This window comes from Parasteatoda tepidariorum, chromosome 7 (genome assembly GCF_043381705.1).
Source record: "Parasteatoda tepidariorum isolate YZ-2023 chromosome 7, CAS_Ptep_4.0, whole genome shotgun sequence".
NCBI classification, from domain to species: Eukaryota; Metazoa; Arthropoda; class Arachnida; order Araneae; family Theridiidae; genus Parasteatoda; species Parasteatoda tepidariorum.
The window spans coordinates 2,114,527-2,132,551 of NC_092210.1; the positions used below are offsets into that span (position 1 = coordinate 2,114,527).

Consider the following 18,025-nt stretch of genomic DNA (forward strand, 5'->3'; position numbering starts at 1 on the left):
TTTGAAAGAGAAGAACTTTTCAATTTACTGTCAACAACACAAATGAAGCTATAATGGTAAATCGTCTGCTGAATTTATGTTTAAAAATATCAAACTTTCGATTAAAATCGTCTGCGGTCGCCTAGCAACACTTACTGTTGCCAAGGCCAGAAATATAAATAGCAACCCTCGTATATGTATATAATTTTTCAGTTGGAGTGGTGAACCTTTAACTAATGTTATGGCAAATACAGTTAGATACAACTATAGAAGATGAAAGGCCTCTGAAATCAGTTGATTGTGCATAAAAAAGGCGGCTTCCTAACGTTACAGTTATTAGTCTTAATTTATTAACCTGAATCAATTTTCGAATCAGATATTGTTAAATCGGGGCATCAGCAAATACCACGATTCCAATCAGGTTCAACACCCACACGTGACGTCTCTTGCTGGTTCACAATTGTATGAAGCCACTTAGGAATATACAACAAGTAGTGTATTATGTGCCATGAATGTGTAGTATGGGTACTTATCAGTTTCTGTGGACGGTTAAAAGCCCCAATCTTCTAAATGAGTACCCTACTATCTAAGGCGTCTATATCAGTATAACAGGTTCTCTTTACCTCAGCTCCTATAATGGCAATACCAGTTTTATTTAATACCACATTCAGGTAAGAATCACTGGCTTCAATAAAAGTTTGGCGACTTTTTTCCTGTTCTTCGAAATAAGTACCTATATTAGTTCTCTGAAATTAGTTATTAAAAATATTATTGTTGTTGCTGATTATTTTTGATACTTTAAAGTAATTATTTTTTGCAGTAGTATAGATTAAGATAAATAATAAATAATAAGTATAAATTAAAATAAATGAATTTGCATTAAGAATTTGAATTAATACAGAAAAAGTAACATTTCATCTGAGAGAACCATAAGAAATCGTCATACTATTGACGCCAATGATGCTTAATTAATTTTGATAATACATAGATACGAATGGTATTATTTTAATTATTGTTTTCAATAGGCACTAGATATGCTGATATTGGTATAATTTATTCCCACTATAGGTACTGAGGAAACATGATTTTTATGTCTCACTAAAAGGGTTAAAAGTGAGGGGAAATAGTTGAGTATAGCAATTTTTTACTATCAGAAATTGACTTCGATCAATTGCACTATGGCAAATGATACTGAAAATAGTTCATCTTTATTTTGATGGAATGAACTTCTAAAAATATATTTTGTTTAATAACTTGAGGGACAACGGGAATGCAGCAAATTGTAATATATAATTATATTCAGAATTAATGTAGGTTAATTAATTTTGTAAGTTTACATAAGCATATATAATACATCTTACAGTTTTGCACATGAATTTTGCACTTGATCTTACAGTTTTGCACATGAATGTTGATCAATACAGATTTATTGATTATTTAGTACTTTTTTCACCTCATACAAAGAAAAGAAATTCAGTTAGTTTAAACTATAACAGTGTAGTTTACACTTTTTAAAAATAAAATTAAATCTAACATGAAGCATAAATAAACATTCCAATTCTAATAATTATTTTCAAAAATAACAAAGTAATTTAACAAAACACTGTTTCGATTTCATCTGCACTCAGAAATTAACATACAGAAAAACATAACAGAGGGTGTTCGCAGAAAGAGACTTCAGGCAACTTATGTTTCTTTAACTTAAATATGTGAAGGCAAACTTAATTGCAAAAACAGCTAAGATAACAAACTATAAATGTTTAATTATCTAACTCAGCTAAAAATCTGGAATTGCCATAAAAGATTAAGAAACACAAGATTAAAAAAGATGAAGGTAATTTTTCGGAGAATATTTTTAAGAATTATTTATGGATGATGTGTTCAAGTAAATGAAATTTAGGAAAGAAAGAGGAATATGGAATTGGACAGAGTTGTCAAAAACAAAGGCGTAATTGATTTTATTAACATTCAAAGGCTAAGATTTTTTAATTTATTTTTCATTTTCTTATAACTGTCACTGAACAGCCGACCCTATTTTTTGGGATTACGACTGCTAATTTTCAACTCCGTAGCCTTGTAATTTTGAACACAATCCAGAAGACAAAGGAACTCCTGGGTCAAGTACTAAGAGAAGTTCTAAATTCGTGGAGGACTTTTCGATGGAAATAACCAGAATTTGCGATACATGGAGAGCAAAACCACGAGAACCTCCTACGGTTATCCTCACGGCAAAGGGACTCTAACCCATGATCCGTCCATCACTGAGGATATTTCACGTCAGCACTGTGACGTCGGTGCAAGCCGGATGCGGAATTCGTATCGACCAGCTGTCGCTGGGAATTCGAACCCAGTTCACCTGATTGGAAGGCGAGCGCTTTTTCCCCTGAGCCATCGCGGCTCAAGGCTAAGATTTGCAAAACATCTAATTAAAGACAATGACACTGACACCACAAAAAATTATTTCTGGATGCGTGAATGAGCACTCGAAAGAAAGGGTGGCCAAAACTTAGATTGGTGGACAGCCTCAATTGTAAATTAAAAGCAAAATGCATTATTTGAAACGATAAAGCCAAATATAGAACTACGTGGTATAATATTCTGAAGAAAACTGCTTCCATCCTGATTTATTGCAGAAATGAAGAATATATTTTATTTTTCAGATCATTCAGTAATTGACTTGGTTAGAATCGTTTCTACGTTTCAAAAAGTATATACATAGGCTACTTACAAAAATTTGTTATATGCTTCTATTTGAAGGGGAGTAAAATAGCTTCTGTCCATGAAAACTGATTCGAGTAGAAACTATTTGTGCTCAGAAAGTAACGGCTTTTCCACCATACGGGTCATCTTCAATGTGTAATAACTCTCAGGACGAACCGATTTTTCATGTCATTGATTTGTCAAAACGTAGTCGTCATCAAAGCAATCTAGCGATTTCATTGATGCTCCCAATAGCTAACTAGAAATTTTAAACACATACAAATATGTGCCGTCCGTCTTTTACATTAAAAAGACATCTTTTGAAAGAAGCGAAACACCTGTGAATAAAAATATTAATTAAAAAAACTAATTACTCAGCAGTTTTTTAAGTTGAATCGATGCACTTGGAAGGCTGTGGGGGAATTATTTTTATTATTTTATTGTTATTTTAAAATTAGGTTATTAAAATTTATATTAATTTATGTATGTAGGTTGAAAAAAACTATACTCAAAATAAACTAAATATTTAAATAAAAGAGTTATTAAAAATAAATAAAAAGAATTCCTATTAAAAACTAAGGTTCATATAAAAGAATAAGTATCTATTTAAATTTGAATGAAAAATATATTTTTAAAAAAAAACAAAAAAAGCACATGAACTAACTCACAATATTTAAAGCACTACTTCGTTTAAAATTTTATCTAACAACTTTGTTTGATGAAGCTTTTTTATTTTTATGACAATAACACTTTTTCATTAATGTTTTCTGCTATTAACTAGAAATTTGAAACACCAAAACAAATTTATTCCTTTCGTTGTTTATTTAAATACACCTTTTATAAGTGACGAAAGACTTCTTATTGAAAGCAATTCACATAACTAATTGCACATCAAATTCTTAAATTGATTTAAAACTCCCGATGGTTTATTTTGACTTACTCTTTAGATTTTAACAATTCAGGCTCATACTAATTGGATCAATGGTAATTAGAGTTGCTATCAATCCAGACACCAAAATCATAAAATTATATAAAATTTATCTAAAATCGTAGAAATTTGAGGTAAATTTTAATATTATGTTAAGACTTTGTTATTTAATTTTATATAAAGTTATGTGAGGGCAAATTTGTATTTACAAATAAACTAGTTAAATATCATTAGCGTTCTTTTTTCTAATATTAAAAACATCCACATTAAAGAATAAATAAACATTCAGATTTGAATACAAAATTTCAGAAATGGTAACAAAACACAGGTGTTGAATAATATTGTAAAATAATACTTTATCTCAAATAGTATCTACATATTCTATCTAACAATTTTGTTAGAAACAGCATATTTATTTTTATAATAACTACACGTTTTTATTGATGTCTTCTATTATAAACTAACATTTTTAAGTACAGAAAAATTTGTTTCATTCATTGTTTATTTAAAATAAATACATATTTTATAAGAGATGAAACACTTATCAATTAAATTAATAATTCGCAAAACTAATTATACGGCAGTTTCTTAAATTGATTCAAACTTTTCGGTAAAGCATGGATAACTTACTTTTTATTTATTCTCCAGCTTTTAGTGACTTACTCTTTTACTAATTAGTAATTAGAATATGCAAATGGTAATCTGAACTTGAGATTATTATAATATCGCAATAATTTGTCTTAAATTTTAATGATGTATTAAAATTATTTTGCGTAAATAGACGTTAATTTACGTAAGTATGTTGCAAATCTTTTATTTTAAAACGAACAGTTTTATTTCTATTACAAAAAAATAATGTCCACATTAAAAGTATAAATAAATACTCAAATTTGAAAAAAAATTGCATTATACGTTCACAAAACACAATTGGCGAACATTTTAAAATACTACTTTGTTTCAAATAACTTCTGCATATGCTAACAAATTTGTTAGAAGTGGCATATTTATTTTTATGACAACAATTCATCTTCATTGATGCTGTCTATCGTTAACTAGAAATCTTAAAAACAGAGAAATTTGTTCCGTTCGTTGTTTATTTTAAATAAATGCATATTTTATATTAGGTGAAATACTTATCAAGGAAATTAATAATTCGCAAAACTAATTACATGTCATTTTCTAAAATTGATTCAAACCTTTCGGTTAAGCATAAATAGCTATTTTTTATTTGTTCTTTAGCTTTTACTGACTTACTCTTTTACTAATTAGAAAATGCAAATGGAAATTAGAACTTGCATTAATATAATATCGTAATAATTTATGTTAAATCTTAATGATATGTTAAAATTATTTTGTGTAAATTGATATTAATTTAAGTATGTTGCAAAACTTTTATTTTAAAATAAACTAAATAATTCAATAACAGTGTAATTTCTATTACAAGAAAATAACGCTCACATTAAAAGTATAAATAAATACTCAAATTTGAAGGGGAAGAAATTGCGTTATACTTTAACAAAACACAATTGACGAAGATTTTAAAACACTACTTTGTTTCAAATAGTTTCTGCATATTCTAACAAATTTGAAGCAATATTTATTTTTATGACAACAATACGTCTTCATTGATGCTTTCTATTGTTAACTAGAAATTTTAAACACAGAAAAATTTGTTCCGTTCGTTGTTTACTTAAAAAAATACATCTTTTATAAGAGGCGAAGCACTTGTCAATGAAAACAATAATTCGCTAAACTAATTACATGGCAGATTCTTAAATTGATTCAAACCTTTCGCTGGAGCGTAGATGGTTTATTTTTATTTACTCTTTAGAAACGAGCTTTTCTTAATTTGAAAGAGTACATTTATTGATCAACTTTATTTTCTTTAAAAGACGTCTCTTTTCGCTCTTCTTTTTTTCCCTCGCATCATTTTCATAGCTTTAATAAATTTTCATTCTTTAGACGTGAGTAAAAAAATTGAGTTCTTTTAAAAAGATGTTGATTACATTTCACTGCCAGTAAAGACCATATCATTTTAATTATCTCATATAATTGGATCACCAAAGCAGACTTAACTGAAACTGGCGTTCAATTAGTGTCATTGGTGCTGGTATGATTTTTATTTATTACATGGTATTATTTATTCATTCCATAGAGCAAGAGATTTAGAATTATTCATCAAGACTGCACTTTATTTATTTTCCGGGAAGAAATTGTTGAATAATTTATAGATCAAATGTTTACTTCTTTTTAAATGTCATTACTTATTAGTAGGTAAGTTAAAAGTCACTAATGTTCATATAAATAATTAAATTTTACTTCTAAAGATGCTGAAATAATGAACTTTAGTCTTATAAACTCATTTGCATTTAAAATTTTGTACTTTTATTGTTCTTCATTTATTATAGTTATTTCAGTGACAAACGTAACAAGATTTTATCCCTATTAACGTTAACTTCCAAGTTTGCATATCAATTGGAATATTAAAATTTTGTAGGAAAGAAAGTTTTATTCGGTATCGTACAAGAAGAAAATAAGATAATATAGTTCGAATGCCTTTTAAGAAATATATTTCATTTTATTAAAAGAATAGATACCTAAGAGTAAATGGAGACTTTTATTGTAGTTTTAAAATCACTCTATTCAGAAAAGAGGTTTTATGATATATAGAGGGGAAAATATACGAGTGCAATCTTTCGAGTTTTATCTTAAATAGTGTTGTATAGAAAAGGGGATAAAATTTAGGTAATTGATCCGAAATTTGAAAACAAATCATATTTTTTAAACCTATCTTCATAGAGAAAAATGTTTTATGATACATAGGGGAATAAAAAAAGAAAATAAAAGGTTATGTTTCGGTATTTGAACCAAAAATTCGTCAAAAGAATTTCTGAATGTTAAAATCTATCTTTACGGAAAAGGTGCTATTAGTGCATAGTCTAACACAAGACTGCCCAAGGAAGTCATTTTGACTGCTTTTTAATTTCAATTAGAAAAAAAATGATGTACGTAATGAAACAATATCTTAGAATTATGTGACTTTTTGTGCAGCGTATACTTTTTTTATTGTTAATATTTACTAATAACTTGCTATATAACTGCAAATAATATAAAAAATATCACAAATTAATTTTAAACAAATTTCTTTACACATTAGTTGTTCTTTTACAATCCAGTCAATTTGACTGCTTTTGAGCAATATAAGGTATATACTAAGTGCAGTGTTCTGATATCTTCGCCAGAGGGCGCTTCGCTCTCTCACCTCCGAAAAGTAATTAAATAAAAATGAGGAGAGGCGTTCTCGGAACTGGCTTGTGAAGTCAGTACAAATTATATCCCTAACTTACATTTATTTCACGTTATTTATATAATATGTGCTAAAATAAAAAGCGTTGTCTACACAAGTGAGATTCATTCATAACAACACAAACCACATTATTCATAACGGAATATAACACTAAGTTTCAGTCTTTCTACTGTTGAGGAAAAATAAAAGGAAAACTTCAATTTTCAGTTGCTCTCGGAAATATAATGATTATAATGTTTCGAAAACATAACCAAAAACTCGATAGAATAATTTCAGAAAATTAAAACCTATCTGTGCCAAAAGGGTACGATTATTGCATAGCTTAAAGTAAAAATAAAATTAAAAATTCATTCGGTTGAGCACGGAAGCATAATAATTGTAATTCTTTGGAAATTAAACCAAAACCTTGATAGAATAGTTTCAGAATATTAAGACCTATCTGTACTAAAAGAGTACTCTTATTGTAAGGGTTAAAGAAAAAATAAAATGAAAAATTCGTTTTTCGGTTGAGCATGAAAACATAATGATTGTAATGTTTTGAAAATTAAACCACAAATTCGATTTAAAAAAAAATTCAGAATTTTAAAACCTAATTTGTGGAAAGGGTGTTACATGAGGTTAAATAGGTAAAGGAAAATGAAACATTTTTATTTTAGGTTCTTAGGTTATTTAGGTTCACTAAAAGGGTTTTATACAAAAGCAAAAGAAGAAAAAAAATGAAAAAATTCATTTTAATTTTGAGCAGTGATACAAAATAATTGTAATGTTCTTGGTATTTAAATTAAAAATTCATCAGAAAATGACCCATTTTTGAAACATGATTTTAAGGAAAGGAAGTGGAAGAGAGTGCTATGATACATAGGTACGAGAAAAAATTGAACGGATGTACTTTATGTAGAAAACTGAAACAGAACAGCTGTAATGTTTCGATATTTTGTCCGAAAAAAATTGCATAGTCATCTTCAAATCTATCTTTGCAGAAATTGTGTTCTATGGTGCATGCATGATAGAAAAAACACAATAAAGAATTCATTTTTAACTGAGCACTAAAGGAAGGGGAAATGTGTGTTTTGTTTCGATACTTAAACCAATAATTTGGAGGAAAAATTTCCTAATTTTCAAATCTATCTATACGGAAAGGATTTCCGGTGATACATACTGTCGTATTAAAAGTTTCCATTTGTGGGAAAAATTGGCATTGTCTCAAAAGCTAAAAAACAGAACTTTAGTGAAAATTGGGCTGTACCATAATGAAATAGAAAGCGTATCTAGTAAAAATAAATGAACGGTTATCTAAATAAATATTTATATGGCGATCATCAGCCGTCATATCACTACAGCTTGGCCTCCCAGATCTTCAGACAATATTTTGTTGTTAGAATACTAACTCTTCCATGATCTACCGAACTTGATCTACCGTAATCCCCTCACATCTGCCTCCAAATTTTTTTAAAAAAGCAATTGCAAAACTTTTTTCAGCATTCACTACTTTGAAGGATTGACGAGCGAATATTGCATGTACTCGGTGAGTCTTAGTGGAGTCTTGGATCGAAACCCCATCCCCTTCAAACCGGGATTCCATTCTATACCCATGGAGCTCCCAAGGCGATTTTATAGATAGTAACGGACAACGGTTGACATAATAAGCATGCTTATGTAAACACTCCAGTAACAGAAACAACTGCATTAATGTACAAAACCATAGACTAATTTGAAATTTTTTTAGCAAAACATCCGGTGAAATATTTATATTTAAATGTTAAACTTAGCGGATTCTCAAGCTTTAAAATTCAGTATCTAATAGTACAATTCATAATATATCACTCACACAATACTATAAGAACGTAATAAAATTATTTGAACCATAATTAGATTACATGAAAATGTAATTAATGTATGAAAATGAAGATACTGTTTAATTTGTACTGCAAATGAATAAAACTAAACAAAGTGAATAAAGCATGATTAATGACACGAAAGCTGAGTTTTGGTTCTGTAGTAAGAACCTTCATCTGTTAGGAATAAAGAATTATTTCTATGCTTCGGCACTGAGTAATATTCTTGCTTATAGAACCGGAAGTATAATTGTGTGTTTGGTGCTATTATTCATGCTTTATTTACGCTGCTAAGCTTTATTTTTATTTTATGAAGATAACAGACAAGCTGTTGACACCGAAAAGATCAATTTTCAAAATTCAAATTTACCTTCATTTTTTTAGCAATTTCTTTTTTAATATTTGGTTTATTTTTGTCGGTCAAACCGAAATATACCTGCTGCAAAAGCCGCAATGTTGCGCTAGTTCTGCAACAGAGGTAAACAGTTGATTGTTGAACTTTGAATACTATTTTTTGCACTTTAAATACTTTGAATACTATTATATATACTCAAATTATTCACTACTTTATCAAGCTATTACTCAAATTTTATATTGAATTTAGATACATGATCTAAATTTTGACTGGCGTTGAACCTTAATAACGAACCCTTTAGCTGCACTTACGTATTTATAAACTATTTTTACTAACCAAACAGATGCTTTATTTTTAGGATCAAACATGCTAATGAATTAATACATTTACGTCCAGAGAAGCAAGTCCTGACTGGTAGATACCACATAGTTTCAATGGAATTTGATTCACGTTTAGTTGCTGTACACCTCGATAAAGCATGGAACGATTCCAAGTATCTCAACGACAAAAACAATACTCTAAAAGAATTTTTGACTAAATCGGACTTAATAGTTGCTCCTGATATGCAGCTGAGGTATTTATATTTATTTATATTTCCTTTTAGATTTATCATTGCTGATTTTAATTTTTTTTTAATGAATAAGAGCTTAGTTATAAAAATATATAATTTTTTGAATTAAATATGATGCGGAATTATTTTCCTACTTTATTGTTTTTTTTTCCTAATAAAAAAGAATTATTTTAAACAGTGGAAGAGGCATCGCAATATAAATTGTGTGAAGCTTGTAATATTTAGATGAGAGGGAATTTTATAATCTACCGGTTGTCCCAAAAATTACGGATGAATTTTGAATTTTCAATGAAAAGAAGTAAAGGAACGCGATAAAAATGTATGATCTGCAGCATTATGCTGGGGGAACTAGGTAATTTAATTTCACCCAATTTCTCATTTAGTTCAACGTTACACCAATAAGTGGCACAAACTGCTCTTCGATGAGCAAATGGCCAGTAATAACCATCTTCATGTTTTTAAATAGTTCATCTTTAATTTTTTTAATCTTCAATTTTCTAATCTTTAATTTTTTAAGACCACGTAAAGTCTACATGTATCTTTAAAATGTCACGACCTCTTACACCAAAAATCAAATAAATTTTTTTTCTTTAATTTTTAAATAATAACGTCATTTTTATATGACTCAGTTGTTTATTTAAAATGTAACTTAAAATTTTACATCAAGTTTCTAACTTGCTAACTAACTTGCTTGTTCTAACAAGTTTCTAACATCAAGTTTCTAACTTGCATCATTTGAAAATTAAAAATCAATTTTCCATTATAATTTAATTACAAATATTTTAAACAATCGAGTGTTAATTGACCGGCTTTCAGTTTACTTTCATCAAATCTTTCAGTTTATCCTAAATTTTCTTGTTTTAAAAAAAAGAAATATTTTTGTTTTATATTTTTTTTTGCCATTCCTTTTGGCTCTTTGAATTCAATACCGATTTCAATTAAAAAAATCTAAAAAAGAAAGGAAAGTATGTTTAAAATTATTATATGAATATTTCATAATTTGTACTGATGCATAGATTATAATCATTATATTAGTTTGGCACAAAAGTGGTTTTTCTTTTTTTAGCTCATTTTTTCATTAAATATTTCCTAATTATTTCATATACTTTTTTTTCCAATAAGCAAATATCTAACTTACTATAATAAAGTTCTAAATAACAAAATAATTTTTCTCATTATAAATATTTTAAAAATAATATGTATTTTTTTTAAATCTGAGATAGCTATGAAAGCGATAAAAAATATTGTAGTTGCTTTAGGTATGAATGCTTACCGAAAAACCATACTTAAAATTAATAACGTTATTAGAAAGCAGATGCCTTAAGATAAGAAGGTAAATATTTAATTTTTTCTTTGCATTTTTACTTAGCGAAATACGGGGGTGTTCAAGCAACCCTTCATAGACAAAATATTTTTTTATGTTTTTTATAAATTTCGAATTGCATTATTAAAAGTAATAAACGTGAATCTTATAAAAATAAATTTAAGTCTGTGATGTAATGATGACGGGTTAAAAAATAATTCTAAATAAGCTTAATTTCTAAGTCAAATTATTAAACGTGCGTCCAATAAAAATACATCACATTTATTCATTAATAAGTCATTTCATGATTATTATTTAAAATGTTACTATGTATTGAGATCTCTATTGGGCAAAATAAAAAAGTGAACTCACCAAATTCAGTTTGACCTAATGTAGGAATTTTCCCGCAATAAGTCGCAACTCTTATGGTTTCAGGTTCTAAATACTTAGTAATTGGTGCAGACTGAAGATACGAAAGATACGAAATCAGACACAAAACGCGCTTTCTCTGAATAAAAGTTTTTTTTGCGGATTTGAATTACTAATCCCAGAAGAATTGGGGGAGGCCATTGTTTGGAAAAGAGGGTCTCAAAAGTTATGAAAGGAGAACAGTTGAAATTTTGGGACTCCTTAATATTGATTTCACTTTTTGCATAGTTCGATTTATCACAAATTATTTTAAGCGAAATGAACAAATTTCGCACATAGCTATAAAATTCTATCATCCAAGCATAACTCCGTGTAAAAAATGATGTTTAATAATATTTTTTTATGAATGAATTTAATATTATTCAGAAACATTTTAAAATATAGGGTATATAAGTTTTTACATAATTTTAAAAGAATGTAATTTTAAATGCAAACTATAAAATTTGTACGAAATCGTTTGTATCTCGTGAAAGTGAATTTTAAACATACATTTCTAAAATTTCATAACTCAGGAGCTATTTGACCAATTTCGTTCATTTTTTTTATTTGATCATTTAAAATTATAAATTTTAGAATTATGTAATTATTTGTATACTTTGCTGCTCAGAAATTTTTTCGATCATCATTAAGTAAAATAATAAATAATTATTAAAAATTATTTTGTACATGGTATTATCTAAGGTAATGTAATGTATGGTAATATATGGTAATATAAAGGAAATTTAAGATGTATGCTGAAATATTTTTAGGCAAAAAGCGAAATTATCATTATAATGATCTAAAATTTCAATGGATCTTCTTCTGCCTAAAGAACATATTTTTTAGATTGTGGCCACCCCTTACATTTTAATTTATATTTATAACCGTCTTTGAACAGCCAACCCGATTTTGGGTTTACGACTACTAATGTTCAACTCCGTAGCCTTGCAGTTTTTAACCCACTCCAGAAGAAAAGAGAACTCCTAGATTAAACACTGGGAGAAATTTACCTTCATGCTGTCATTTGCGTTCCATGGAGAAGAAAACCACGATAACCTCTCATGGTTAGCCTGACTCTAAAGGAACTTTAAATGAAGATCCGTTTACCACTGAGGACATTTTACGTCAGCACTGTGGAATTCGTATCGACCAGCCATCGCTGGGATTAGAGGCCGATTCACCTCTTTGGAAAGCGAACGCTTTATTCCCTGAGCCATCACGACGTCCTGCATTTTAATGTCAGAAATCAAAATCTCTCAAAAAGGGCTTATTTTATTCAAAGAAAGTACGTTTTTGCGTCTGTTTTCGCAACTTAAAAGATGACCTGGGCTAATTAATTATCGTATTTAGAATTAGATCCTGAAACCTTTACGATTGAGTTCTAGTAGGGGAAAATGCAATTATTAGATCACAAGGGTGTTCACTTTTTTATTTTGTACACTGGCGCACAGTTTGTTGAGGCTCAATGTCTTAATTTATATTCTTTTCTCTTTCAGTCAACATATGAATATTTTAAAAGGTTTTTCCAAGCTGAAAAACTTCGTAGGATGTGTTCACAAAATTAGAATTGGTTGTACCGAATGCGATAGACTTAAAACATCTGTTTTAATACCAGGTAACTTTTCTTAAATACATTAAAAGTTTTCTGTTGCCACTACTTTTAGAATAGATTTTTAGAATTTTTGTCAAGAAAGTATGCACAATGAAGATCGCAAATTAGCATTGAAATGACGAAAATATAAAAAAGATAATTAAATTCTAACGAATCATTAGTGATAATGATATTAAAAATCTCAACTGAAATTTAATTGTATGACGAGAATTGACGGTTTATCAAACAATTTCTGTTGATAATATATTGTCTTCCTGTCTAATGATTAATCGAATTTGATAAGGGCTTTATTTTATTTAACCGCTAATCTGTGGAACGTAATGTTCATTTGAATATTTTGATTTTTGACAAGCATTCGTGAAATATATACATTAAAAGCTTTGATGGTAAAAAAAAAAAAAAAATTTAAAATTCTTATGTTATAATTCTTATAACATTACAAAATATTATTTTTGAAATAATCAATATAAAATATTATTTTTGCAATAATCAATATAAAATATTATTTTTGAAATAATCAATATAAAATATTATTTTTGAAATAATCAATATAAAATATCATTTTTTAAATAATCAATATAAAATATTATTTTTGAAATAATCAATATAAAATATTATTTTTGAAATAATCAATATAAAATATTATCTTTGCAATAATGGTTCAATAAAGAATCAGCAAATTGAACTTTAGAATATTTTCAGAAACAATATTCGAAAAATCAACGATGAAGTCCGTGTGTATGAACAAAAATATCAAACTTCCTTTCAGTCTTCCATTTTTACACGGTAAGTAAAGATATCTTTATATACAAATATTGTACTTATAATATTTTATGTACAAATATTTTTTTTTTCTAATGTGGCTCCGATTTTTTCTAGTTGAATATTGAGGTTGTTATGGAAACATAAAATTATAACAGTGAAATACTAGATGAATCTATTGATTTCCAGGATGCATCTAGTTGTTTATAAGTAATTTTATATTTGCGGCTGACCTCTAAATATTGTAATGATATATAATGTTCCGATTTTATAGAATAGTTCATATTAATATGAACAATTCTATAAAATCAAGGTGCGGTTTACAAGGTGCGGTAGAAAGACTAGAAAACAATTTCATTATACTTTTTATTTTATTTTATATCCGTCGCTGAACAGCCGACCCAATTTTGGGCTTACGACTACTAATGTTCAACTCCGTAGTCTTGCAATTTTGAACCAATCCAGAAGACAAAGAAACTTCTGGATCAGTACCCCCAGAGGTATGTTTTGCTATGGGATCATGGAAGACTTTGTGACTAGACAGATTTAACGTGCATCAGTATCATATTTACTACACGGAGAGTCTTCAACCGGCAGAGATCGAATCCACGAATAGACACGGGCCTAGTTCCCTAACAACCAGGCTATCCCAACCCAATGTACTTTCATTAAAAAAATAAATTAAATTAGTTTTAAAGTGGCCGACTTTTGCAGCGATGACAGTTGCGCGAACGCTTATTAAAATTTCAACAATTGGTATTTTACCTTTAATCTATGCCACCCCCGCCGAAGCAGTCAACTTAGAGATTCCAAACTTATGTGTACAGTGAAATTGAATGATTTTACACTGTCGTTTTCTTTGCTTAAACAACTCTAAAAAGGTAGATCTTTTGCTTGCCCTGTAAAAAATCCAAAATGTATCATATCATCGAAAATTCTATGGGCACCTGAGACCGTTCACGGCCCATTTCTCAGCTATCTTTTAAGGTGGAACTGTCAGGTAACTGGAATGCAAATTGGAAATCAGTGAAAAGAAAATTGAATGTTCTATATTCTAGATAAAGATGCGTCGCAACAACAAAAAAAAGGAAAGAAAAAGCAACCATTGGTCTGAGGTTTATGTCTTCTTTAACGTTTTCGAAAGTAAAAATTTCGTTAAATCCTGCATTATTACAATTTATGGCTTTTTCAACAAAATTTATAATTAATCTTTGCAACATGATGGTCTAAAAAATAAATCTTAAGGAAATACAATGCGTAAACTAAGAAATATATTATATAATATTTTAAAATTAAAGTGGTTGGGAATGCGAAATTAACACACAAATTAAAAAGAAATTAGTTAACTATTACGAAACTATTAGATTTTGTGATGAAATAATTTTGTTTGAACGTTTTTAGCAGACCCTGTATGTTGTTGTTGTTTCTATTGCTACTTGACAATGTCAGCAAGTCTACACGGGAAACCAAAAGAATTTAAGTTAGAGGGTGCGTTTTTTTTTCTTCAGAGCCGCCACCTATGGCCAAGAATACGATTTTAGCCACACGCGCACGTCACATCACGTTATACATTATTAATCCGTGCTGCGATTCATGCATCCATTCATTCATCCACCGATCGTAATTTTGACCTGAACAATCAATCTCAAATTCAGTTACTCCAGACGCATTGATTGGTTATGGGAACTTATAGGACTTAGTGTCCCCAACAAATTTAACGTGCTCCAGCCGTCATTTATTACATGGGGTTTCTTCCTTGGCAAGATTCGTACTCCCCTTTTCACGAACACGAGTCCAATTCCCTACCAACAAAGCTATCCTGGTCTGCACCCTGTATAATCAACATAAAGAGGTACATACATAATATTATTAAAAGAGAAAGCAACAACGGAATCACAATACTATCGATAAGAATGGTAGTAATTATAAAGTATTTAATCAGAAATAACATGGAAATCAAGTTTATAATACGAGAAAACTTTGAAAATGTTTCTGTTTGAAAGGAAAAACACAAACAGCGTGGCGTGCTTCTTGGGTCTGGGCATTTTCGTCATAAATCCATTTACACGCCCATTCATTATGTTGAAATAGGCGTGTACTTGTAATTGATTTATTCATCTAGTCCTTATATCTGTTTTATTTATCTTTCTAACTATTTTATTTAAGCATACAATAAAAATATTCAGCTATTTAACAACTGAGTTGAATGTCATGACAGTTTAATAACACAATCATAAATATTTCGCAATTATTTTTACGAGTTTACATAATTGTATATTTTTTGTCTTCTAATATGTTTTTCTGCCGTTCTGTATTATTCGAAATGAATAAATAGTTAAGGCAAGTGGTGAAATAATGAAAGACAGCATCACTGATGTAGTTCCTTGTTTGGATTCCCTCAAAAAGCTAATATGCTCTTTGGCAAATCATGCGTTAAATTCAATTAAAATATATTATTTCATAGTTTTGTTATTTCAGAGTGCCAGTAAATATTTTTTTTTAATTTAATTAACTAAAACCAACGTTTTTTATTAGGATTTCATTGTTAAGGGAATCACCAATTTTAATTTAAATGTTGAGTAAATTGAGTCTTTTAAATATATAATAAAATTAATTTAAAAACATTATTAATCAAAAAGCTTTATTAAGTAATAAATAAACTACCAGAAAATACTTCATTCAAAACATCTGTACTACCATCAAAATTAATGTAAATATAAGAAGAGTATTACTTTAAATTTCTAAAATGATAAATGATGTTTTGTTGGAAGATGTTAAATAACGCAACAAAGCATTGTTTTTTTCTACTCAGAATTGATTGCTTTAACTTCTTTAAAACTTTAAATTTTAGAAAATCACTTTAATTTATTATTTTAAGGATAATTAGGTCTAAGCACACGTAAAAATGTAAAATTGGTTTTGTGAATATTTAATTGTTTTTTTTTTTTTTACATATTTTTTTTTAGAAAAATGTTTACGAAATTTAAGTTTCATGTATTTCTTTCAACCTATTAATAAAACACGTATACAATTATAATCTTCAAAATTCCATATTTTATCTACCAGTTTTAAGTTTTTCCCAAAATTAAATAAAAATTAGAAAAATGCTGGACAGTTAGTGCCCGATAAAATGTACAAAAGCGAACGAAATCATGCTCATGCAATGTGATTTTTGTTCGATTTTAAGACATTGGGTGTAAAAAGTTATTAACAATATCTTTGTATTAAAAGCTTTTTAATAGCTTAGAGAAACAGATTTTTCAGTCTCACAGCTATTATACAGGTGTCTGGCTTTTTGTGAAAATCAAGTGTTGCCAGCTGAATCGCCTCTTTTTAACTACCGCTGTCAAGAAAATTGATTTGATTCAAAGCTGTACCGCTATATCTCAAATCATTGAAGGAAGGAGTATGTTGCAATGTTATTGCGCAAATTGAACCATATATCTGTTAAATTTGAACCATAGCATCGCGTAACCAAATTTAAAAAGAACGATAATATGATTATATCTGGTAAAACAGAGATCTTCGATATAGCAGTAGGAAAAGGAGTCGCTCTACCGCTGGTAGAGAGCTGAGGATCATGAGTTCGATCCTGGCATTCGACTTAAAAACTGGGGTGCATGAACAACAAGGTGCATGTTAAATCTGCAACAGTTTACATTCCTCTCGTAGGTTGGGATGTGGAAGTTAGAAAAGAAGGATACCAGTTGAGGCACCAACCATGTTGTTTGACCGGAGTCGAAATTGCATGGATTTCCCACCATGGCTTATAAAGATAGAGCCAAACAAAAAGAGTTAGGTGCTTAACTTCGAGAGGGAGATGGGTGGTAAAAAGTTCAGAATAAAAGTATTTCTCGTTATGATTATTTACAGTAAAATAAATGTCAGATGTGGGCACCCCTTAGCTTTTCAATCTTTAAAAGACTCTAACAAGGGAAACTAGGGAAGTGTGACTCGCCAATTTTGAAATAAACTAGTGGGATGTCTGCCTTATGAGGAATAATTTTAGGGGGTAACATTCCTTTCGGCCCATAGAAGGTCCTGTGAGAGATAACAAAATAATTCAATGTATAGAAAAATCGGTATTTTATTACTTCAATGCAGACTATTAGTTATTGTAATTATCTCATACTCCAATTAATTTTGTGGTACTTTCACGTACTATATAATGCATATTTATTGTCAAAATGGATTTCGAAAATTTTATATATCTGTAGTTTTTCAGAAAAACCTGTTAGGTTAATTTAAAAAAAAAATTACATCAA

The 18,025-nt window shown here is 28.9% G+C and overlaps 1 protein-coding gene across 4 annotated transcripts in view; it reads left to right on the forward strand.

The window, feature by feature from the left end:
• LOC107442136 (agrin) overlaps positions 1-18,025 on the forward strand; it is a 187,935-nt gene that overhangs the window by 158,163 nt on the left and 11,747 nt on the right. For all 4 annotated transcript variants that reach the window (XR_011637173.1, XR_011637174.1, XM_071182999.1 and 1 more), the window contains exons 19-21: positions 9,463-9,678; positions 12,883-13,001; positions 13,701-13,784. Coding sequence is in view for 2 of the 4 variants with exons in the window: in XM_071182999.1 (XP_071039100.1) it covers positions 9,463-9,678; positions 12,883-13,001; positions 13,701-13,784 (419 nt within the window). In the remaining 2 variants the exon portion in view is untranslated. The remainder of the gene's footprint in view (positions 1-9,462; positions 9,679-12,882; positions 13,002-13,700; positions 13,785-18,025) is intronic.